Consider the following 25,649-nt stretch of genomic DNA (forward strand, 5'->3'; position numbering starts at 1 on the left):
TTATGATCTTAATTTTCATCAAACACAAAAGCCTATTGTTTCCTTTGAAAAAAATATTAATTTGATATGTAATTTAATTCATTTTACGTTTTAGGAAATATTGTTGTGAAAATATTGAAACTGATTATTTTCCAAATTAATCACCCACTAAAAATGAAAATGTACATTTACTAAATTATATTTGAAAGTAGAAAAGTCAAGCTATAGATTGTAGGTACGTTTGAAAAATTAAATGAATGAAATATAAAATAAATAATTAATTTTTTTGAATGAAAAAAGAGGATTTCAAAAATTATAAAAAAGAGTAGCTGTCCAAAAAAGTTCAAAAGTAAATATATATAATATAAATAAATCACAAGCACACTTTAAATACACTGAAATTCTTGTGCGTTTTTTAACTATATTTTTATAAGTAGTACTAATTATAAAAAATATAGTTAAAAAAAACAAGAATTTAAAGCATGCTATTGACCTATTGAAATATAAATATGCCAGTTAAAATTTAGACGTCTCAGACAGTCCAATAAAAACAAACGTAGAGAAAACACTTTACTTTAAACGTAAATAATTTTAAAAAGTTTTGCATAAATATATTTGGCGTCTGAAAAATATTATTCTAATTTAGGAGTGATTTCATTGATTATTTGTTTTGGTGCTAAAATAGATATATACTTCGTTTGTAAAGTGCACTATGGTAAGAACAAACACTATACACAAGTAAGATTCTTGCAAACTATACACAAGTAAAGATATTTGCTTTAGATACTATTAAATTATCTTTGCAAACACAATTGAATCTAAAGATAAATAATAATAATGCATTAAATAAATATACATTTATATATATTTATGCTATAGATTTATACATTAATGCGTACCAACGTTTCCAACGGACTATTAAAACCTATTTTCATTCTCATTAACATTCATAAGAACTTTCAGAGCCTGATTAAAAATTCAATATCATGAAATTTCTAGAGCACTTTTCTCAAAGCAAAACCGCATAAATTATTGTCCTTGTGCTGCACCATAAAATTATAATTGCTGATTTTGTAAAATAAAAATATATTGTAATACAACTATACCAAGTGTATTTTGTTTGTTTGTAATTTGATGTTAGTGGAATCTTGATTAGCTTTTTGCTTGTGTTTATAGAGGAATGTTGGTGGTATTTTCCGTGTAATTTTCCCTGGAATTTGATGGTACTTGAGTTTAGTAATCCTAATATACGACCGTGGAAATCCTCTAAATTATATACCCTGAGAACCTGATATGTAGTTAGGTGATACTTTTAGACACACGAGAGCTTTTAAATCATGAATATTGTATATATATATATATATATATATAATATATATATATATCCATGATATTCGATACGACAACTTCTAATAATATTTCCTATTAAAAATATCAGATTTTCAATACAAAACTCCAGAAAAATAAATAACAAATAGTCTAGCAGCTCCTGCCGTTCTTTCTCGTCAACATTGTGTTTTTCAATAAAAAATTCATCATTTCCACTTCAGATATATCGAATGTCTAAAGTAGAATTTCATGTTCAAAATGAATAAAAAAACCAGCATAAAAAAGCCTCGAAAAGTTTTACAAGACCATGAAATAAACTTTGTCGTAATTATATGAATTAAGGGCGACTAAAGCCGATTGGGCTACAAGTTTGAAAGAATTATTAGAATGGAATTGAAGTTTTTCAATTTTACCATAATACTATTTTTATTTCGTTAATAATACAAAATGTGAAACCTCTCTTACCGTTATGAAGTTAAAAAGGTGAAGCCTTTCTTAGAATTACGAACTATCGTTCGATAAAATATGACAAGACTATATATATGTGAGAGACTCTCAAGAAATTATCCTTGAAAGGATTCAATTTATGATAAAATACCAGTATCTACTAGAAACAAAAAAATGATACGTATTATACATACGATAATTTTCCACGAAATGAAATATAATGCACAGAAAAATACTATAAAATACAAACGGGGATAAATTTATATTTGCAATTTCTGTAAGGGCAGTAATATATTTCTAAAGTAAAAATCGGTGTCATATTGCTGCTTAATAACAGGTTGTCCGAGGCAGGTATCTACTTTTAATTCAAATTCTATAGCTCTAACCACTAATCTACAGAATAGCTCAATTTAAAAAAAAGTTATGATAGATTTTAATACAAACATGGGATCGTGCCTTAAGGCAAATTACTGAAACATTCCGTACTGAAAACTAAATTATTAAAAAAAACTTTGCAAAACTTTGAAAAATTTACATTTTTTAAAAATTTTGAAATTTTTGAAAAAAGAAAAGACTTTTTTGAAAAATTAGAATTTTTTAATATTTTGATATTTTTTCCTTTTCCGAGGCAAGTATCTACTTCTAATTCAAATCCTCTAGCTCTAACCACTAATCTACAGGATAGCTCAATTAAAAAAAAAAGTTGTAATAGATTTTGAAACTAGTGGTGCATGGCATCGTGCCTTAAGACTAATTGCTGAAGCTTTCCGTACTAAAAACTATATTATTAAGAAAAACTTTTCAAAACTTAAATTATATTTTTGAGAAATTTTGAAGTTTTTGAAAAAAATTTACTTTTTTGAAAAATTTGATTTTTTTCATATTTTGATTTTTTTTGAACATTTTTTAAGCAATCGCGCTGCATAGCTGATTAGGAGTCGAAATAGTCGTCTAACCCCTATAAATGTACACAAAATTTGTACTTATTATCATAATCTTTATAAAATATCTGATAATACGATGTACATATGTCTAATGTTCATTTTTGACCGCCAAATCGCATTATTTTTTACTTTTTTTATTGGATTTCCGAAAACGCTGGACTGCCTTTACAAAAATTTCAATGGTGTTAATTTCGCCAATGCAAGTAAAATGTTTTTTGAATTATTCAAATCGGCTCCGTTATCTCAAAAACTAAAATACCATTTTTGGCACTTTTTGCCCAGTATCTCCAAAACGGCTAGACCTGCGTTTGTCAGAAACTAATCAGCACGTCTCATCTTTATCAAATTTGTATTCACACACACACACACATGCACAAACACTTCCATTTTTTCTAAGGTATGCCAAAATGTTTAGAAACATATATCTAATTAAATATATCTAATTTTCATTTTTGACCGCCAATGCATTATTTTTCACTTTTTTATTGGATTGCCGAAAACGCTTAACTGCCTTTACAAAAATTTCAATAGTGTTAATTTCGTCAATGCAAGTAAAATGTTTTTTGAATTATTCAAATCGGACGCTCTGTTATCTCAAAAACTGAAATATCATTTTTGGCACTTTTTGCCCCGTATCTCCAAAACGGCTAGACCTGCCTTTGCCAAAAACTAATCAGCACGTCTCCTCTTTATCAAATTTGTATTCACACAAACACATCCATTTTTTCTAAGATCTGCGAAAATGTTCAGAAATTTTTAAAACGTGAAGATATGCAAAAAATTTCATTTTAGGACGATTTCTATAACTTACCCTATGCGAAGTTGAAAACTGACGACAATTGGTTTACAGCTATTGTGTTAGAAAGTTTCTGCAACATTCTATTTCCTAACGACTAAATACCTAAACTCAGTGTCTGCATGTCGATATTAAGGAAGTTTTTCCTTTGCCTTCGAAACGCTCTCTCATAAGTCTAACCTTTGACTATTATGACCGTTTCCAGGGAAATTTTCCTCTACTCATCAATTTTCTCCTAGTTTATCCGCGTGTGGCTATTATTATTATTTCTCGACTGCAGCCGACAGTTTTGTGTTTTCAATTTGTGCAATTTCAGTAGACGGATTACCTATGGCTCTATTCTCATTCTGCATTCAATACAACAACAGGTCTCTATGGTCTGTCAAAATCAATCAACTATATCACATTATCTACAAAGGATGATGCCGATATGAATGATTATTATGGTAACAGACAGATACAGATACAGATACATAGGCTCGGGAATTCGACATTTGGCCGAGAGGCTAATAATGCGGACAGAGTTAATTTTGAGTTGGAATCAGCAAAATTTGACCGGTGGAAGAGCAATAGTAAAGTCATTTATTTTTTTAATAGCAATCAGATCTCAATGAGTCCAATGAGCTACCACGTGGTTTTATAGATGGCAAGCCAAACGGTTGTCCCAAATCGATGTGATTATTATTAATATTAATTATGAAATGTTAAGACAATTTTTTAAAGGTTTAACATAAGACTGTCCAAGTCGGGCATCGATCCTGGAATATTTGGTTGAAATTCCATAACTCTAACCACTAATCCACGGGCGAACCCCAACATTCTAAAAAATACTTTAATATAATTTAATAGAACTCAAATACAATGGGAAGAATTCATCCAAATTCATTACAAATATGTATTTTTCATATAAATTGCAACCAATGTTTTATTTATACGTTTTGACACTTGATTCATGTCATCATTCATTAAATCTAAATTCAAAAAAAAAGGATTGCAGTGATTAATTTTTTAACTTCCCGTAGGGTAAGTTATAGTAATCGCAAACAAATCGAAAATAACATTTTTTATATATCTTTACGTTTCAGAGGTTTCTGAACATTTTGGCAGGTCTTAAAAAAAGTGATGTGTTTGTGTGAGTGAGTGTGTGTATGGATATGAATACAAATTTGATAACAAGACGTACTGATTAGCTTTTGACAAATGTTGGCCCAGCCGTTTCGGAGATACGGAGTTTTTGAGAGAACATAGCATCCGATTTGAATGATTCAAAAAACATTCTACTTGAATGGACGTAATGAAGAATTTTTTTTATTCTATTTTATTCTGCAATCTATATAAATTTTATTATATTAAGCAGAGAATGCTGGCAAGTATATGTTAAAATAAGGTTATTACAAATTAGTAGATACCCCAGTGGTGTATCCACTAGAACTTTTAAAATATAATGATAAAAAAAATTAAAAACAAAGAAAATGAAGAATTGATTAAGTTTTTACAAAGGCAGTCGTTTCAGAGATTCAACAAAAAATTAAAAAAAAATGCCATGTAACGGTCGAAAATTGGAAATTTTGTAACTCAAATAAACCGACAAGAATGGGTATCAAAAACTTCCAAGAAAAGTAAAAAATTTCAATATTTCAAAAAAATTTCCATATTTTCAAAAAAATAGAATTTATTTTCTACGATGGTTTCAAACCGTTAAAATAGAATTTATAAAAATCCATCAATTTTTTAACTAATAACAAATTCATCAAAAATAAAATTTCACTTTAAAATTATATCAATAAAAAATATATCGTGATATATCTACATACCAAAATTAGAATAGTTTTTACATAGATAATTGAATTTCCTTGTAGATAAATATAACTCCCATTAATTAATTATTAACAAAATCCTTTCCTTAAATATGCGATTGATACAAACTTCACTAAAACATTTCAGTTCTATTTTTATTTATACCAAAAATAATCAGCTTCCCATCCATTCTGTACTATTCATAGTTCTATTTAATAATTAATACATTTAGGGTTCAGCCGATTTTAGTAACATCGCGTTTCTCAAATTGATATATAAATACAGGTTGACATGTCAATCGGGGAATAATGTATTTATAAAGTTATTAAATTAAGCTATCGTAATTACTACATTGTTATATAATGAGAATTGATTTGATCAGATTAGTTAATGTCGGATTAACATCGTTGGGGAGTAAAATTGATAGAATAATATGAAAATGTACGGTTGATGCTAATTAATATTATTAATCTGAAGTAAATTTCAATGGCAGAATGATTTATTTATTTTAATTGGATAAAAGTTTTTCATGATATGATCATTAAAAACTTTTTCAACTAAATATATATGAGTTTCACACGTTAGCGTTCGCTTATCAGAATAAACCATATAATTATTATATGGAACGTTCGTGATTATATTATATGGAACATGAAAAATCTAAAACGCAAATAGTCGACGAATTAAAATCTCTGATGTAATCTGAAAGAAATAATTCAGTTGTAAATTTTCGCAATAACTAACGCAAAATCATATCATAACAACTAGACTTTCTTTTCTGATTTGAAAGTTTTATGATAAGCAATTTACAGTACGTTTAACTTAGATCAACTTATTTTATTAACTTCCCAAAGAAAAAGTTTATGTTTTCATAAAAAAAATCCGATACGCTAATTTTATGTTTTCTCAACGTTTCAAGCCATTCTGATTCTAATGAGACCAAACTTTGAATAACAGTAGTGGTGTATGGCATCAGGCCTTAAGGCAAATTGCTGGAACTTCCCGTAACGTAACAAAATGTTCCAGGAATATTAAATGTTTTTAAATAGATTATTTTAAATAAATACTGTACCATTGTCTAATATTGATAAAAATTATATAAACTGAATTCCAAAGTTAAAATTATTTATTTAAAGTATATAAGTGAGCTTCAGAAGTTTAGCCAGAATTAAAATTAACATTTTCGATATACAAATTTTACACATATCGAGAAGTCTGTGCAACTTGCTTAAGGAGAAAAATGCCATGGACCCCTAGTTTTAACCAGATTTCAAGATTCAAATAAATCTATTTGGGATATACTTAGCAGATAATTGATACTTGTGATTAGATTCTTATCGAATTGTAATTATATCAAATCACACATGAATTTTGCTTATACAATATAAATTGTATGAACTACTACACCAACCATCATTTTTGGTGTTACAATAGATTCAGGAAAAAGATTTTTTTTCCCAGCTAGTACAAAAAAATACTCGAGCGTTCCCCAATAAGACTTTTATTTTGTGGTCGAATTCAATATCGATAACCATCATTTTCCCTTAACCTATTAAGTCAACATGTACCTCCTACCCTCAACGTTTATATATTTCACGTGCCGTCATTCTGTCTCGTTAACTTGTACTTTGTTTTTGAAATTTACGACATATAATAAGCTTATCTCTAATAAAAAGGCCCATTGACGATTTTCCTCGTATTTCGTGAGAGAATCAATTTCGGGCATATATTGGCCAATATAAAACTTTTACGAGGCAACGAAACGATTGACATTGATTTGCGCAGTTTTCTGCTTATTGTCAATTGTGGCAAAAGCTATTTTATTATGATAAAAGAAAATTGGAAGAGAAAACGACACATGGTAATGGATACTACAATTTATACATCTGTACCTATTTCCAATTCAATAATTATTTATTAACACATTGGATCGTAAATTACTCGTTTGTGTTACACAATACGGTTCATAATAGCTTAATGCAATTATGTTTATACTGCGAAATGTCGAAACCAATTATTAAATCAATTTATACCATAACAAGAACTACTATTACTCAGCTGTATAGTTGTGCGTCCAATTATGGAGTTGACCGATAAAAAAGTAATAATTTTATTGAGTTAAAATAATTGATAATAGACATTTGATTCATTGATTGTAAAAGTTCTTTAAAATAGTCCAAAAAAGTCAATAATAAACCCCATTCAATACTGAATAGTAATCCATATTTACTATATTTGTAATCTCGAAAAACAGATTTCTGAAAAAAACGTTTTTAATGAATTTGAATAACAAATTGTGTTATATTTGAATTAATCAATCCTCTACTTATAAAAAAAGCAAATGAAAAAATGTAAAAATAAAATTTCTGGTAAGACATATTTTTCTGGCAAATATAGAGTAAATGAAATATTTGTATTGAAATACTGAATTTATTTAAATCAGTCATTTAAAATATTTAATATTAAATAAAATACTAAAATCCGTGAACTTAACGATTATTTGATTAATTTGTGTAGTAATATTGAATGAGTTAGGTAATGAATATTTTTTATAAATCCAACATCCAATAAAAAGGCAGGTCTTAGCAGCTTTTAGGTAAATTTTAAGGATATTTTGTCTATAGTTGAAAAATTTAAACTAAATTTAAGTAGTGTACTTAATTAAGTTAATAAAATCATAACTTAAATTATTTATACAAAATTTATTATTGATTTGTCTTATGTATCATAAATATTACCCAGTAATTAGAGCAACAGGTGTTTCTTTAAGACAAAGAATATCTTTCAAGACAAACGACATATTGATTCTATTTTATTATAAGAAAATTTTGAGACAAATTTATAAATATTGTCTTGTAATTAAAACAATAAGTTCATTAAATCATCAAGAACTTAATTGTGGATAAACTAATAGACGTCAAAATTCCTTGAAATACTACACCAACCATCATGAAAAAAAAAAATAGAAAAATAAAGCCCAAAACTTTTGATATTGATAAAAACCAAGATCAGATTTTAAGTCCATCAAAATTTATTGACATTTTTGATATTTTTAAATAGTGTTTCAAAAACTTTATTGTGGAATAAATTAATAAACGTGAAACTCTTTAAAGACTAAACAAACCATCTAGAGCTAGCTAAAAAATTGAAAGATCTAGCCTAAAAATTTGAAATTGATAAGAATCAAGATCAGATTTTTATTCTCATCGCGTTCAACAATTTAAAGAAAATTAGTACTGAAGTCTACTAGAAATAATAGAAATATTTGATATCTATAAATTATATCTTATAATTAAAACAATGCGTTCATTGAATCATCAAGAACTTAATTGTGGAATAAATTAATGTACGTAAAATTCCTTGTTTGCATAATTTGGATTCAAGATTGTGATTCATTAGTATTTATATTTTAATCATGAATAAATATTTATGTATATATATCATACATGTATAATATATATATTATATATATATATATATATAATGTATATTTTAACCACGCTGACGTGCTATCACATGTTACGCATTACTTACTCTCATCGCCGCTTACATTATATAAGACACACAAGAAAAAATATTTAAAAAAACATCAAAACTTAAAAACATCCACATTAAACACATCAATACAACCAATAAATTAATTATTACTTATATCATTAATATTTATCACTCACACACATATCTGCTTAAATCTGCACGAGACTTGGTTAAGCAAAAATCTTCACATAAAAATAAGATATCGTAGAGACTGATTTAATCCGCGACCGAAATAACTGTCGGAGGACCGTTTAGTGTGACCTAATAATAATAATTATAGTATTATCTGCTTTTTCGAAATATCGAAATTTGTGTTTATAAATAAACGCGTCGTTTCTGTCAGTAGTCTAAAGTGGAACTAACTAAATATCGCACGCGGACGACGCAGAGGCTACGCAAGTGTGGAGGAAACTGGACAGGGTCGTCAATGGGAAAAATGATGGAAAATATTGTATAAAAGTATATTTAGTAAAAATTTATAAAGGTATTTTTAGTAAAAATAATCTTAAAAATATGGATATGATATATTATATTATAACATAGCACATTTTATGGTTTAAATTATATTTGTTCATATATTTGTTTCAGGGGCGATGCGCGCGCTGTTCGCTAACCTCGATCTCCGCGTCGTTTCAGGTTAAACGTTTTCCATACTTTTAGGCCAATGCTGGGAACTTTACAAAACTAGGAAAAGTTATAGTTATATGCAAAAAATAGAAAATGTAAATTTAGATATATAGTTACGTGCTGATTTCTGAGCTTTTTGTTCAGAAAAAAAAAATAAAAAGTGCCATTTGGCTGTCAAAAATGACAGACTAACTTTTCGAAATTTCTCGTAAGTTTTTGAGATTTCCAGTGACTTTTTGAGTTTTCCGGCGACTTTTCGAGTTTTCCGGCGGCTTTTCGAGTTTTCCGGCGACTTTTCGAGTTTTCCGGCGACTTTTCGAGTTTTCCGGCGACTTTTCGAGTTTTCCGGCGACTTTTCGAGTTTTCCGGCGACTTTTCGAGTTTTCCGGCGACTTTTCGGGATTTCCGTCGACTTTTCGAGATTTCCGTCGACTTTTCGGGATTTCCGGAGACTTTTCGGGATTTCCAAAAACTTCTCGGTATTTACGGGGACTTTTCGAGATTTCCGGGGACTTTTCGGAATACTCCGGGGACTTTTTCGAATACTACGGGGCCTTTTTGGAATACTACGGGGCCTCTTCGGAATACTCCGGGGACTTTTCGAAATTCTCCGGGGACTTTTCGAAATTCTCCGGGGACTTTTCGAGATTCTCCGGCGACTTTTCGAGATTTTGCCGAAAATCTCTTTTCGGGATTTTCGGCGACATTTAGAAATTTTCGCCGACTTTTCGGTATTTCCGAGGATTTCTCGGAATTTCCGAGGACTTTTCAGTATTTCTGGGGACTTTTCGAAATTTCTGAAAATTCCAATTAAATTCACAATTTTGCATTATAATTCTCATCTCTGAAATCATTTAAGAAAGTCCGCACAGAAATTATTAGATTGTGTTAAAATAAACTAACTGTAAAGTTTCAATGGTTTGGACATATATTATGTAATGCTTTAAATATTAATCACCTCTTATTCTTGAATACTATCATAATTTATTATTAATTTAAATCAAAAGTATAAATTATATAGTCAATTATTCAATTCCAAAACAAAACTCTAAAACGCATTGCCAAACCACAAGGAAATAAAAACATGATATTCAAAAATAATAAACAAACAATTAATGGCAACAAAAAATGCTAACACAGCAAAATTTAATAAATAACAAAAAAATGTATATTATTTACAAAATATAAAACTGCTACAAAAAATAAATAAAAACGTGTTAAATACAGTTTAATATTAAATAACTCACACGATTAATTGTACACATTTTTTAAAAAAAACTGATAATTGTGTGATTAATGTGTAAACAAAAGACAAAAAGATGTGTATAAAAAATAACAAATGATAAAGTAAAAAATAACGTTTCAATTTCAACGTCTAAAATTTTGAACATACCATTCATATATTCATTTAATTTTTAATAAAACTACAGAACTTTACTAGTAAAATTCAAAACTATTTTTGCATAAATATTTTCATAAAAATCTAGATTTATATTGAATAATTCTATTCTATCTTGAACTGCAAAACCATATATAAATTTTTCATTTCAAATATTATATTATAGATTTCAAACTACGTCGGAAAAACTTTTCCATCTAATAAAGTTCTTAAACCTCATTTTGCTGAAGAGGGTATTGTGTTTAATAATTTAATATTCTAGAGAAATCTTGTTGTATAGCCACAACAAGAGGGTTTGCATGATTTTGAATAGAATTCAAACTTGTAAGGATAATGCTGGATAAACAGTGTTGTTTAAAGTTTAGGATTACATTGAAAACTTATAATTGGTCGGTGGAGTTGAAAGTCACGAGGATAATAAATAGTAATCGTCAAAATTTTTGGAACTAAATATCATTTTTTTATATATCAAGGTAACTTGTCGTGACTCAGGGGTAAGAGCTTAGATCTTGCAAAACGTTCGATACTCAAATTACAAGATTACAATTATATTGCCTTCAAACAATTCCAATTAAATTGGAGACACATTCTGAAAATTGGTTTAGGCAAAATACAAAATTTTAATTCAAACTATGATTTTCTGATGCCTAATTATGGTGACCAACTGGTACATTTATAGGTTAGAATTTAAATTGATAGTCAAAACAAAGCCTCTGAAATATTATAGGCCTTTAAAAAGTGATATGAATAGCCCAGAATAAAAACAAATATTGTGAAAGAATAAAATCACAATTAGAGATAAATAACGCTTATGCAATTGAATACAAAAAATACTCTATGATAATTTTTTTTTAACAAATATAACTATTAATTAACTTCCCGTAGGGCAAGTTATAGTAATCGCAAAAACATCGAAAATGAAAATTTTTGCATTTCTCGACGTTTCAAAGGTTTCTGAATATTTTGGAATACCTTAGAAAAAATGGATGTATGTGTGTGTGTGTGTGTGTGTGTGTGTATGTATGTGCGGATACAAATTTTCGTCGACGATTTCGGGAACACCGATCAACCGATTTGAATAATTCAAAGAACATTCGATTCGTATTGATAAGGAGACGTGCTGATTAGTTTTTGGCGAAGGCAGGTCTAGCCGTTCCGAAGATACGCGGCAAAAAATGCCGAAAACGGTAACTCAGTTTTTAAGAGAACGGAGCGTCCGATTTTAATAATTCAAAAAACATTTTACTTGTATTTACAAGGTGAAGAACCGATCAAATTTTCATAAAAGCAGGTCTAGCAGTTTCGGAGATCTAATGAAAAAAGTAAAAAAAAAATGCCATTTGGCGGTCAAAAATGATCATTAGACATATGCACATCAAATTATCAGATATTTTATAGAGATTTTAACAATAAATATAAATTTGGTTTACATTCCTATGGGTTCCGTACCAATTCCGTTTTGATATTTCGTCTTTATGCAGTTAAAGCAGTACGATTGCTATGAAAAAAAGTTTAGATCTTCCAAAATATGTCAAAATAAAGTAAACATTTTTTTTCAAAAAAAAAAAAATTAAAACAAATTTTTTTTTTTTAATTTTTTTTCACAAAAAAAGTAATTTTTTGTCAAATTTATAGTTTCTCTCTAATTTTTTCGAAGTAAAATTTTTTCAAAAATGTTAAAAAAATAATAATTTTTGGTACGGGAAGTTCCAGAAATTTGCCTTAAGGCACGATGCCTTAATTGCCTTAAGACAGAATTCCACTTACAGCTAGTTTAAAATAGATTTGATACAAAATTTTGTAAAGCCATCCCTGCCCTAAGATCTCTAGTGCGTGTGCGTGCGTATTAATGCGTTACGACGTCACTAGGAAAAGCTCAGCTGTACTTTGAGAAGAAACAGATATAATGGATACAAATTTAGAGTAGTTACTTTTTCAAAAAAAAATTATTTCTCACAATCATCATCCTCACAATTCTTATTTCAACGTTTTCCGTACCTTTTAAGCTTGGGACTTTACAAAACTTTTATTTCCGAATATTGACTTATCGTGCTTTATAAAAGTATTTGTAAAGAATCTAGAAAATGTAAGTAGTATATTATGTTAGGAAATGATATATTATCACATTTTTGGACTTGGGGTACATTGATTTCAGGGACGGAGCGAGCGCTTTTCGCTAACCTCGATCTCCGCGTCGTTTCAGGTTAAAGTCTTCTGCACTTTTAGGCCAATGCTGGGATTTATTTTTCGATATTGACTTATTATTTTTAAATCTTGTAAACTTTTCGTAGGATAAGTTATAGTGATTGCAAAAAAATTCAAAAATAAACATTTTTATATATCTTTACGTTCCGAAGATTTCTGAACATTTTGTTCAGAAAATGTAAAATGAATGCCATTTGGCGGTCAAAAATGACTGACAGACTTTTCGGGATTTCTGGGAACTTTTTGAGATTTTTGAAGACTTTTTGAGATTTCTGGTAACTTTTCGAGATTTCCGGGGTGTTTTCGAGATTTCCGGAGATCATCATCATCACAATTCTTATTTCCTCCAATTTTATATACAAATTTTTAAAGGCCAGTTTTAAATAAAATAAATAAATAAAAAAATGGTTGTTTACATAAATGTAAGACTACCCTAACTCACTATCAGAGCCATTAAAAAAATCCTGCATATCTCCTTTAATTTCAAAATCAATGTCAATGGTCAAATATATTTTTTTTCAGCATCATATAAGCAATAATAACTTTATATTACAATTTACTATTTTTCTCCATGCTCCACTACATATAACATCATCAAAGAAATATATTTAGAATTATCATGAAGGGCAGACACTATATGATAACTCTGTTTGGGAAAATGAGTTTCCAGAGACAGAAAATAACATCCCATTAATCATAACAACTTGATTGATGGACAACATAAGATGTTAGCATCAAATAATTGATTAGTAGATATAATGATAGAAATAAATTCAACTGTGTTAAGAGAAGACACACAATTGCAGCCCATTCATAAAATTGAGAAAAAGGTTAAAAAGGATAACATTTTTTTATTTAATTATACGTTTCGACACTGGATGTGTGCCATCATTCAGCTAAAATAATATATATTTGAAATACAATATTACAATCGGTCAACCAATTTGTATGAATTTCCAGAAACTTTGCCAAAGAAACTAATTCTAAAAATTGAAATTCATGCCAACTAAAATTTCAATAGTTATTTTATACTGTTTTAAACTCTTTTGTACCATGATAGAATTTTCTTAGATTTTCTATTATTTTAGATTAGATTAGATTTAGATTAGATTAGATTTTAGATTAGATTAGATTTTCTAGAATTTTTTTAATGTACTTTATATATATCATATATATTACAATAGTATAATGAAACTAGCTGTAAGTGGAATTCTGTCTTGAGGCATTTATGGCATCGTGCCTTAAGGCAAATTGCTGGAACTTCCCGTACCGAAATGTTCGAGGAATACTGAATGTTTTCAAATAGATTATTATAAATATTGTAACATTGTCTAATATTTATGAGAATTATATAAACTGAATTGCAGAGTTGAAAATATTTGTAAAGTATATTAGAACTATAGCCAGAATTAAAAATAAAATCTAAAATATTTTTGATAAAACAAAAAAAAAAAAAAAAAAAAAAAAAAAAAAAAAAAATTGAACAAAATTTTTTTTTCCAAAATCAATTATTTTGTTAAGACAAGCAGAAAGTTCTTTGAATCATTTAAATCGGACGCTTAGTTCTCTCAAAAACTGCCATTTTTTACATATTTAGCTCCATATCTTCGAAATGGCTGGGCCTGCCTTTGCCAAAAACTAATAAGCACTTCTCCCAATCATTACTAATTGAATGCTTTTTAGATCATTCAAATCAGATACTCCGTTCTCTCAAAAATTCGATTTCTATTTTCTGCACTCTTTGCTCCGTATCTCCGAAACGGCTGGACCTGCCTTTGCCAAAAACTAATCAGCTCTTTTCCCTATCAATAGGAATCGAATGTTTTTTGAACCATTCAAATCGGTTGATCCGTGCGCCCTAAAACGTGACTGGAAATTTGTATCCATACATACATACACACACACACACACACACACACACACACACACACACACACATCCATTTTTTCTGAGGTATGCCAAAACGTTCAAAAACCTTCAAAACGTCGAGAAATGTTAAAATTTTCAATTCCGATTTTCGGCCCATTACAATAACTTACCCTACGGGAAGTTAAAAAAAGGTCAAGACTATATCGAAGAAGTTTGTATATATATATATCAATTAATTTACAAAGAAAATATCAGGTTTACTCTTCTAGAAATTTCATACAACTTAATTGCATTATTAAAAGGGTTTATTGTTAAGACAAAACCCATAAAATATTACAGGCTTATGAAAAGTGAAAAAGTTACTTTATATAATTAACTAGAGAATAATGTATTTACCAAAACGAGAAATAATGAATTTGCTTCAACATATAAGCAGTGAAAAATAATATCAAAATTTGAAAAATGTAGCTTGAAACGTTTACCATCGTTTTTAAATGGTAAATTTAAGTAAAATCCCCAGTTTGGGTAAGATTGAAAATTATTCTAATAAGACAACTGTAGTAATCCAATTAGAACTAGTACTTTTCTAGAAATTTGATACAAAATCGTAGTCATAGAGATGGTAGTCGAATTAAAGCTCATAAAATATTAGAGTCCTATGAGAAGTGAACGAATTGCTTTATAGAATCATCGGTGAAAGAATGTATTTAACAGTAAAAAAATTATGAATCTACTCCAGAATATCAGATTATCAAGATTTGAAAAGTATATAAAAAATAGTTCTATCACAGTTTTCAAATTATTTGATAAATTTAAATAAAATCTTCATTTTTAGAAAGGGTGTAAATAATTCTAATAAGACATCTGCAATAATCCAATTAGAAATGACACTCGCATTTTTTACTCAAAAAATCAGGTTTACTCTTGAAATTTGGTAAAATTTGGTCATAGAGTTGATAGTCAAAACAAAGCCCTAAAAATATTATAGGCCTGGGAAAAGTAAATAAATTGCTTTATAAAATAATCTGCAAAAAAATGTTTCTAACAAGAAAAAAAAATTATGAATATACTTCACGTTATCAAGATTCTTATTAAAAGCTTTTTATCACAAATTTTAAATAATTTAATGAAATCAAGTGCAATCGTCATTTTGAGAAAAGTTTAAAGAATCATAATAAGACATCTGCAATAATCCAGGTAGAAATTACAAATATTTAAAATGCATTGTTCTTAGTATTAGTATTAATTACTTAGATAATTTTACTAATAAAAAGTTCTATGTATTAGGAATGAAATATTTGAATAATTTTAGTAATAAAAGTATTGAAAAATGTATAAAAAATAGGTCTATCACAAATTTCAAATAATCTAATAAAACCAAGTGCAATCGTCATTTTGAGAAAAGTTTAAAGAATCATAATAAGACATCTGTAATAATCCAGGTAGAAATTACAAATATTTAAAATGCATTGTTCTTAGTATTAGTAATAATTACTTAGATAATTTTACTAATAAAAAGTTCTATGTATTAGGGATGAAATATTTGAATAATTTTAGTAATAAAAGTATTGAAAAATGTATAAAAAATAGGTCTATCACAAATTTCAAATAATCTATTAAAACCAAGTGCTATCGTCATTTTGAGAAAAGTATAGGGAATTCTAATAAAAGAACATTGAGAAACCAATTAGAACTGACAACTTTTCATAATGCACATTTTTCTAACAATAATGTATTAGTAATAATTACTGAAATAATTTTACTAATAAAGTATTTGAAAAGTATATAAGAAAGAATTTTATCACAGATTCAAGTACAATTCTTATTTGGAGAAAAATTTAGAAAATTCTAACAAGACCACTGTAGTAATCGAATTAGAAATGACGATTTAAAATGCATATTATTTTATCTACTAGTAATAAAATATTCAGATAATTGTAGTGTTGAAAAAATTGAGAAATACATAACAAAGAATTCTTTAACAGATTACAAATTATTTATTTGATTAATTTTAAGTAAAATCGCTATTTAGAGAAAGGTGTTAATGGCTCTAATGAGATTCTTGCAATAATCCAATAAAGAATGACACTCATATTTATAATTGATATCAAAGCACATTCTTGAAAATTATTAAGTATTTATAATTGGATTTGGATACTTCTGTTTATAACAGGTAAATAAAAAGTTTGTCAGATTTAATGCTAATTAAAAAATTGAGTATATTATATAATAATAGTTTAGTAGATGTTCATGTAAAAAAAAACTTGAAAAAGACAATGAAATATTTTAAGAGTATTATAAATATTTTTTTATCTAAACTGTTGTCATTTCAAACTGGATTATTGCAGGGTCTCATTAGACTCTTATAAGGACATTACCTGAATTTATTTCATTATTTGAAATGTTATCATTTCAAATTGCAGGTCTCTTATTAAACTCTTATAAGGACATTACCTGAATTTATTTCATTATTTGAAATGTTATCATTTCAAATTGCAGGTCTCTTATTAAACTCTTATAAGGACTTTACCTGAATTTATTACATTATTTGAAATGTTATCATTTCAACTTGCAGGTCTCTTATTAGACTCTTATAAGGACTTTACCTGAATTTATTACATTATTTGAAATGTTATCATTTCAAATTGCAGGTCTCTTATTAGACTCTTATAAGGACTTTACCTGAATTTATTACATTATTTGAAATGTTATCATTTCAAATTGCAGGTTTCTTATTAGACTCTTATAAGGACTTTACCTGAATTTATTTCATTATATGAAATGATATCATTTCAAATTGCAGGTCTCTTATTAGACTCTTATAAGGACTTTACCTGAATTTATTACATTATTTGTCTCTTATTAGACTTTTATAAGGACTTTACCTGAATTTATTACATTATTTGAAATGTTATCGTATATAATTGGATTATTGCAGATCTCTTGTTAGACTCTTATAAGGACATTACCTAAATTTATTACATTATTTGAAATGTTATCGTTTCTAATTGAATTATTGCAGATCTCTTATTAGACTCTTATAAGGACTATATCTAAATTACATTATTTCAAATCTGTGATAGAATGTGTACATTTTGATATACTTTTCAAAACTTTTATTACTGAAATTATGTAAATATTATATTAGCGATACATGCATTACAACTAAGAAAGAGTTAATGAAATATTTTCATTTATCAGAATTTGAAATTATGTATACACCCGTACGTTATTAGAAAATGTAGTACTAATTTAAAGTATAAAAAATATTTTACAACTGTTACAACCATGAAAAGGGATATTTGATCTGATGTTGATGGAAAGACATTTACTCAAATTTCAAACGCGTGTCATTACAAAAACATTTATGTACGACATAATAAATATTTCGATACTTTAATATTGTTGTTACAGGTGCAGACATGTATCAATTACAATAAAATAACATGGATATTGATAAGAAATGAAGAAGCCAAATGGACTTACCCTCTCCAGTTTTTGAAAATATTCCCTTAAAAAAGACACAGGATTCTCAGGACGGGTTACACATAATTGTACAATACAGTCTTTTAGAAGGCCTTGTATTCTGTGCGTTTGAATATAATATTCGCATTCTCTTAAGCCTTGTACCTCTTCCATGTTTGACGCCATTTTCGTTGAATAATTTACTATATACAATTGATTCTTAAAGCAATTACTAAACCAGGCGTTATGTCAATAACGCTAATTGTATTTGATACACTAGACATATGATTGTGCATTAAATGAACACATAAAACTCGTTTTTATTCATTTAAACACGGCACTGGGAAAGCATATTTTTGTCAAGTCGCGAAAACACAAATGTCACCTGTCAAAGTGGAGGAGTTGACAGTTCGTGTTAAGGGTTGCCAGAGTAGAAATAGAAATATAATAATAATAAAAATAATAATAATATCATTTTAATATAATAATTACATTTGGAACAAAGAGTTAATCTCATTTATAAATCATTTTTACCAAATACAAATACTATTGTTATTTAATTTCATTAAATTTGTGCTAAAATGTATTTCCTCATGTGGCAATACCCGAACAACTTGTTGCATGCTTCATGCTATTTACGTTCATCTGTCTAATTTGCACAATTATTTTTAGTCTAGTTTTAAGTTAAAACAAATCTTTATTTATTTAATATATACCCACAAATCCCCGTGCCCAGTAATCATCAGCATTTTATATTATCCTTGCAAAAATGTAGTGCACATTTAGGATGTTACTTTTAATCGTAAACAAATCTCTTATCAGTACCATATCATGGGTTTGATAAACGATTAACTGACTCATAAGTACTCATGGCATCAAGTAAATCATTGTTTGAGCATCAAGGTATATATATAAATATAAAACAATCTGTGTGTGCAATTTTATACATTTTGATGCTTGATTTTAGATGCCTACTTGGTGGAGATGCTGGAGCAAAACAGCAGAAGATAAAAAAACTAGCATTACAATATTAGATTTGAGTCATCAGTCTTTAATAGATGTACCTAATGATGTATTTAGTCATGAACGAACGTTGGAAGAACTGCACCTCAATTCCAACAGGGTAATACATTTAATTTTATGTCAGTTTGTTGAATATGTATTACATTTTTTTTTTTAGATTTACGATCTTCCCAGACAACTGTTTTTATGCTTGGGTTTGAAAATACTAAATGTTTGCGACAATGATCTCACAAGGATTCCAAATGCAATACAAGATTTGAAAAATTTGAGCACTTTAGACTTAAGCAAAAACGGTAAACTTAAATGAATCATAAAACTAGTTCAATTGCTTATATAATATTTATTTTTAGCCATAACTATTATACCTGATTTGAACCAACTGCAGCATCTAAATATATTGAATTTAAGTTTAAACCCTTTGGACAGAATTCCAGATACGATTTATAACACAAGCACCTTAACAGAGTTATATTTGAATGATACGAATTTAACATATATTGTAGCAAATATTGGAAAGTATGTGGGATCTTAGTAACTACAATTAATGTATCAATACTTTATTTAAATATTTGCTGTTTTAGGCTTGTAAATTTATCTATTTTTGAAATACGTGAAAACAAATTAACATCACTACCTGAGTCAATATGCAGATTAAAAAAATTAACAAGGCTAGACGTTGGTCAGAATGAATTAACAAATTTGCCTTCTTCCTTTGGACAATTATCTAGCCTAACAGAATTATCATTAGATCTAAATTATTTAGAATGTCTACCAGAAAGTTTAGCAAAACTAAGCCATTTAATACATTTGGATGTCTCATTTAACAATGTAACAAATTTAGATAATGATAATGAAGAAAATCAAGAAATTAATGAAGAAATATCACAAACAACCAAATTAAAAAAGCAAAAACAAAAAATTGAAAGTGTGCAGAATAAAGATGTTAATAAGAGTGCAATACAAACTTTATATTTAAACAATAACAATTTAAATTATTTACCTATGCTAGTTTTTAATATGTGCAATTTAGTAACGTTACGTGTTGAAGGGAATTTTTTAACTACTATTAGTCCACAGGTAATAATAGGTAAATAAAAATCTAAGTACAATAAAGATAATTATATATTGATTTGTTTTAGATTGGAAGATTGTTGAATTTAGAAGAACTTTGTTTAAATAGCAATAATTTAACATCAATGCCTGGAACTTTGGGATTGTTAAAAAAGTTAAAAGTTCTGATGTTAGATGACAATTTATTAGAATGTTTACCGAAAGGTAAGCTTATTTAAATATCATCTACACTAAAATATAATATATATATATATATATATATATATATATTATAATTTTCATAATATTTTTTTCCCCAGAATTAAGTTCCTGTGAAGACCTAAGTATCTTATCAGTACGCAACAACAAACTGACTCATCTTATCTCAGACCTAGGACACTTATCAAAATTGAGTGTTTTAAATGTTGCTAATAATCGTTTAAGGCATCTGCCTGTAACTATTTTACTTTTGGATAAAATAAAGGCTATATGGCTCAGTGCAACGCAGAGTAAGCCTTTAGTACCGCTTCAAAGAGAACATTATGGGGACGAAGTTGTGCTCACTTGTGTTTTATTACCTCAAATTGATAGTAAGTAGATAGTTGTAATAAAAATTGAGATTTAATTATTAAGATAAATATTAATTGGCCCCCAGAAATATTAATTGAAAATTATTTTTTATTATTATTGTTACTGTTTTTTTCATTTTCTTCAGCTACTCCAACAATGGCAGCTAATATTGATAAGTCTGACAAAAAAGAAGCTGAGAATTTTACTGTTTTGAGCACACCAAGTAAACACATAAATTTCGCATTGGATGCAACGGGAGATACCGTGAAAGAACCATCAAGTCAAAAACAATCACTAAAATTAAACAGGTCTCCTACACCGTACCCAAAACAATTAAAACAAATGGCTAAAAATCTCAAAGCTGGAAGCAAATCATCCTCAAGTTCGGTGAGATATAATTGTATATAACAAATAAATATTATTAACTTCCCGTAGGGTAGTTATAGTAATGGGCCGAAAATCGAAAATGAAAATTTTTGCATTTCTCGACGTTTTGAAGGTTTCTGAACATTTTGGCATACTTAAAAAACTAAATGGATGTGTGTGTGTGTGTTTTGTATGTCCGCATTTTTTCGTCCACGTTTTTGGGCTGCAAAAAGGCAGGTCTAGCCGTTACGGAGATACGGAGCAACGAGTCCAAAAAATACAAATCTAGTTTTTGAGAGAACGGAATATCGGATTTGAATGATCTAAATAACATTCAATTTGTAATGATTGGGAGAAGAGGTGATTAGTTTTTGGCAAAGACAGGTCCCGCCATTTTGAAGATACAGAGCTAAATGTGCAAAAAAATGGCAGTTTTTGAGTGAACTAAGCGTCCGATTTGAATGATCTAAAAAGCTTGACAAATGAATTGCTTTTGAGGATAAAAAATTATTACATCTTTACATTACATTTACATTACATTTTTCATAAAATATTTTTGTAATTTTGGGTTAAAAATTAAAAAAATTATCCAGGCTAAGCACAGTCTAAGCGCCACTCTGGTACAAATGTTTACCCAAGTGCGTTTAGACTGTTTATGTACTTTTCCAATTTTGTGAAAACTATTGAAAAATGTGAAAATGCCGCCAAGCTAAGCACAGTATAAGTGAAAATGTCGCACAGAATTATTAACAAATGCGTTTAGACTGTGACTATACGGGAGCAATAATGAAGGAACTATTTTTTTTTTTAATTGAATTCGAAATGAAATGACGATTGTTAATGTTCTGGAGATAAATTATGATTTACATTTGATTTGCTCAGATATAAAAAGATAGCAAAAATAACGAAAGTTTCAGTATTTATAATAATATATTTGAAAACGTTTAAAATTTTTCGAATATTTCGTTACGGTACGGAAAGTTCCAGCAATTTGCCTTACACGATGCCATACACCACTAGTTTATGGATTTTGTGTAAACCAGAATTATATTTTCAGGAAATCAAAGAAGCAAGAATTATAACATCACTAGAGTCTTCCAACTTAGACAAATTTGATTCATTTGTTGTTTATGAACAGAATGTCGTAATTCGCCAAGCAAAAAACACAAAATCAACAGATTTGCTTGAAAAAAATTATGATGGCACAGATGTGGAGTCTACAAGCAATTGCTACAACACTAATTTCTATGGTGATATGAATAGAGATTTAACACCTGTAATATCTACTGAAACGGTCGGCAATTATAATAATGAAGAAGCGAATAACTTTTTTGTCAGAGAACCAAGTGTGCATCAGGGATTGCAAGAACAAATGTTTAATCATGAAGACGCTCAAGACCATGTTGTTTTGGAACAAAGTGTTCCGGAGCAACTAATTGAAAATCAAAGAGAAATGTTGTATGGTCAAGATATGCAACAAAATTCTTATCAGCAATTTAATGATGTGACTAATGAAAATTCTATGAGGAGATTTGATGAACAAAGTAATATTTCACAGGTAGGTGTTTTGTATTTTATATATATATATATATATATATATATATATATATATATAAGGTTGTCAAATATCTCCCTTCCGCCTTTTTGTATTATAAACCAAGACCAAAAAAGAGGAAGGGAGATATTTGACAACCTAATATAAATATAAATATAAATATAAATATAAATATAAATATAAATATAAATATAAATATAAATATAAATATAAATATAAATATAAATATAAATATAAAGAAATGGAATATAAAAATATAAAGATAAATATAAAATAAATATAAAAATATAAAATAAAAAATATAAATCTAAAAATATAAAATAAAAATAGAATATAAATATAAAAATAAAGAACCCTAATATAAAATCTAAATCTAACCATATAAATCTAAAAGATCCCTCTCCCTCTCCCCCTCTCCCTCTCCCCTCTCCCTCCCTCCCCCTCCCCTCCCCCTCCCCCTGGTAAATCTCCCTCCCTCTCCCTGTAAATCCCCCTAACCCTCCCCCTCCCCTCCCCTGTCCCTCTAAATCCCTCCCTCTATATCTCTCTCTCTCTCTCTCTATATCTCTTTCTCTTTTTTATTTCTTATAGGAAGATGCAATTGATGGATACCCATCCAATACAAATCAAATTTTTGATAATTCTCCCAACCTTGTAAATGGATCCAACGATTTATATGTTGAAGACAATAGAAATTTATATGCAAACCGCATGTGCATACCCCAACCAGACCAAATACACACACAAAACTTTCCAAGTAATGAAAACTACATATACAACGACTATCAAAGACCAGCAGAAAACAAACCGGTACCACCACCGTACCACATTGCTAGAAATTATTCTAAACACGCAAAATATTATGATGTTCTACACTCCAAAATAGATAATACAAAAAATAATGAATACAATGATTATCCCTTGCTTGAACAAACTAATTCAGATAGTCCTATATCGATAACAAGAAGTCAAATTGAGACACCAATTTCTAATGTTGAAGATGACCGGCATAGTATTAAAAATTTCGTTGATAACCAAACGCAAAGACCTTATGTTATTAAACCCAAGGCACATAAATTGACAACGGAACATGGTGATTATCATTTTCTTATACAAAATAAATTTTCTGATGAAGTTGAAAATAATGCTAATATACCAGAGGATACAACAAATGATTTTAATCATCAGAATATAAATACACAATCAGCAACAAATATAAATGATAAGTTTATTAAACCAAAAAGTACTTGGATGTTTGGTCAACACAAAAATGTGAAAGTGGTCAATTGCAATATATATAACATAGATTTTAATATCGAACACGGGAAAGATCAGGTACTAAAATATTTTTTTAAACATTTGTTTTATTATTTTTTAATATATTTTATCTTGCAGGGTTTATATGTAAAAACATGTGATGTTAATAGTGCTTTACAAGTCGGTGACAAATTATTACAAATTGGAGAAGAAAGTGTATGTCAATTATTGAGTAACATTAAAGAGACTGAAAATAGTTTATCAAAAATTATGTTATTGTTAAATCAAATTCCTCGTCCTTTTCAAGTTTTAGTATCGAGACAATCTTAAAAGTGTTTTTATAGTATTTTACCAGATCTCATATAAAAAATTGTAATAAATGTTTCTAATTGCTTTAATATTCTTGTAGCTTTTTAATATGTTGATGTTATAAGTTTTTATGGATTGTAAATTTATTCTAAATATATATATTTTATAATAAAAAGGAGGTTGTTTATTTTGTAATAATAAAAACATAATCAATATAATTGTTCATATAATACACTGGTATTATTTATTTTCTCACATAAAGCCCCGCTTTTTTTTTGAAATATTTATATTTATTTAATTTATAAATTAAATACGTTTTGGAGATATAGGATTAGTGCTCTTTTTCAGAAATATATATATATATATATATATATATAAATATATATTTATATCTGATATATAAATTTTATCTAGTTTCTACTAATGCAAACATATTATAATGTCCGGAATGAAAATTAAAGGATATTTAAAGAAAAGTTTTCAAATACTAAACTGAATTCAAATACAAATTTCAATACTAAATTGCATATAACAGTTTTTACTACACTTCTGTAAATCTTATCTAGTTTTTACTAATGCAAACATATTATAATGTCTGGAATGAAAATTAAAAGTTATTTGAAGAAAATAAAAAAATGTACCAAATCCATATATTGCATTTGATAGAAATACTAAAGTACGCATTTCAACTGCGAATTATACAAAATTTCAATATTCAAGTGTATATAACAGTTTTTACTGCCTTTCAGTAAATTTTATCTAGTTTTTACTAATATTAACAAATTATAAGGTACGAGAAGAAAATTAAAAGATATTTGAAGAAAACTGAAAACTGAAAAAATATCCTGAATCCACATATTGCTAATGACCAAAATACTATAGTACGCATTTCAACTACAAATTATTCAAAATTTCAATATCCAAGTTTTACTACATTTTAGTAAATTTTATTTAGTTTTTACTAATGTGAACATTATAATATGTAATAAAAATTATAATATGTGAAAGAAAAACAAAAATTGTACCAACTTTGTATGTTGCAAACTGATAACAAACAAACAAGATATTACATATCCTTGAAAAGTTGAATGAAATAATGGAAAACAATAAAAAATTCTTTTATAA

At 27.9% G+C, this 25,649-nt stretch overlaps 2 protein-coding genes across 4 annotated transcripts in view; one reads left to right on the plus strand and one right to left on the minus strand.

Annotated features, from left to right (window-relative positions):
* LOC113372996 (cAMP-dependent protein kinase type I regulatory subunit) overlaps positions 1 to 18,773 on the minus strand; it is a 65,842-nt gene extending 47,069 nt beyond the window's left edge. For 2 of the 3 annotated variants that reach the window (XM_026613335.1, XM_026613336.1), the window contains exon 1: positions 18,416 to 18,773. In XM_026613335.1, the coding sequence (XP_026469120.1) occupies positions 18,416 to 18,580 (165 nt within the window). In that variant the 5' untranslated portion in view covers positions 18,581 to 18,773. Of the gene's footprint in view, positions 1 to 8,966; positions 9,210 to 18,415 lie in introns of those variants that run through there. The other variant, XM_026613337.1, reaches the window with a different exon arrangement.
* Positions 18,774 to 19,060: 287 nt separating this feature from the next.
* LOC113372993 (protein lap1-like) lies at positions 19,061 to 24,562 on the plus strand. The gene is made up of 11 exons (XM_026613329.1): positions 19,061 to 19,297; positions 19,362 to 19,517; positions 19,575 to 19,710; positions 19,768 to 19,933; positions 19,999 to 20,494; positions 20,557 to 20,692; positions 20,788 to 21,057; positions 21,183 to 21,424; positions 22,461 to 22,961; positions 23,550 to 24,293; positions 24,354 to 24,562. Exons 2-11 carry the CDS (start codon positions 19,362 to 19,364, stop codon positions 24,543 to 24,545), a joined length of 3,039 nt encoding a protein of 1,012 aa, XP_026469114.1. The 5' UTR covers positions 19,061 to 19,297; the 3' UTR covers positions 24,546 to 24,562.
* Positions 24,563 to 25,649: the final 1,087 nt, after the last annotated feature.

Source organism: Ctenocephalides felis, unplaced genomic scaffold (assembly GCF_003426905.1).
Source record: "Ctenocephalides felis isolate EL2017-DRISC unplaced genomic scaffold, ASM342690v1 CF-g0.4_SCAFFOLD_01604, whole genome shotgun sequence".
Taxonomy (NCBI): domain Eukaryota; kingdom Metazoa; phylum Arthropoda; class Insecta; order Siphonaptera; family Pulicidae; genus Ctenocephalides; species Ctenocephalides felis.

Bases quoted from the DNA above. Each gene is read 5' to 3' on its own strand.
- LOC113372993 (XM_026613329.1), top strand. From the start codon at position 19,362: ATGCCTACTTGGTGGAGATGCTGGAGCAAAACAGCAGAAGATAAAAAA. The intron at 19,934-19,998 runs GTATGTGGGATC...TTGCTGTTTTAG, and splicing joins ATTGTAGCAAATATTGGAAA to GCTTGTAAATTTATCTATTT. The intron at 21,425-22,460 runs GTGAGATATAAT...TTATATTTTCAG, and splicing joins GCAAATCATCCTCAAGTTCG to GAAATCAAAGAAGCAAGAAT.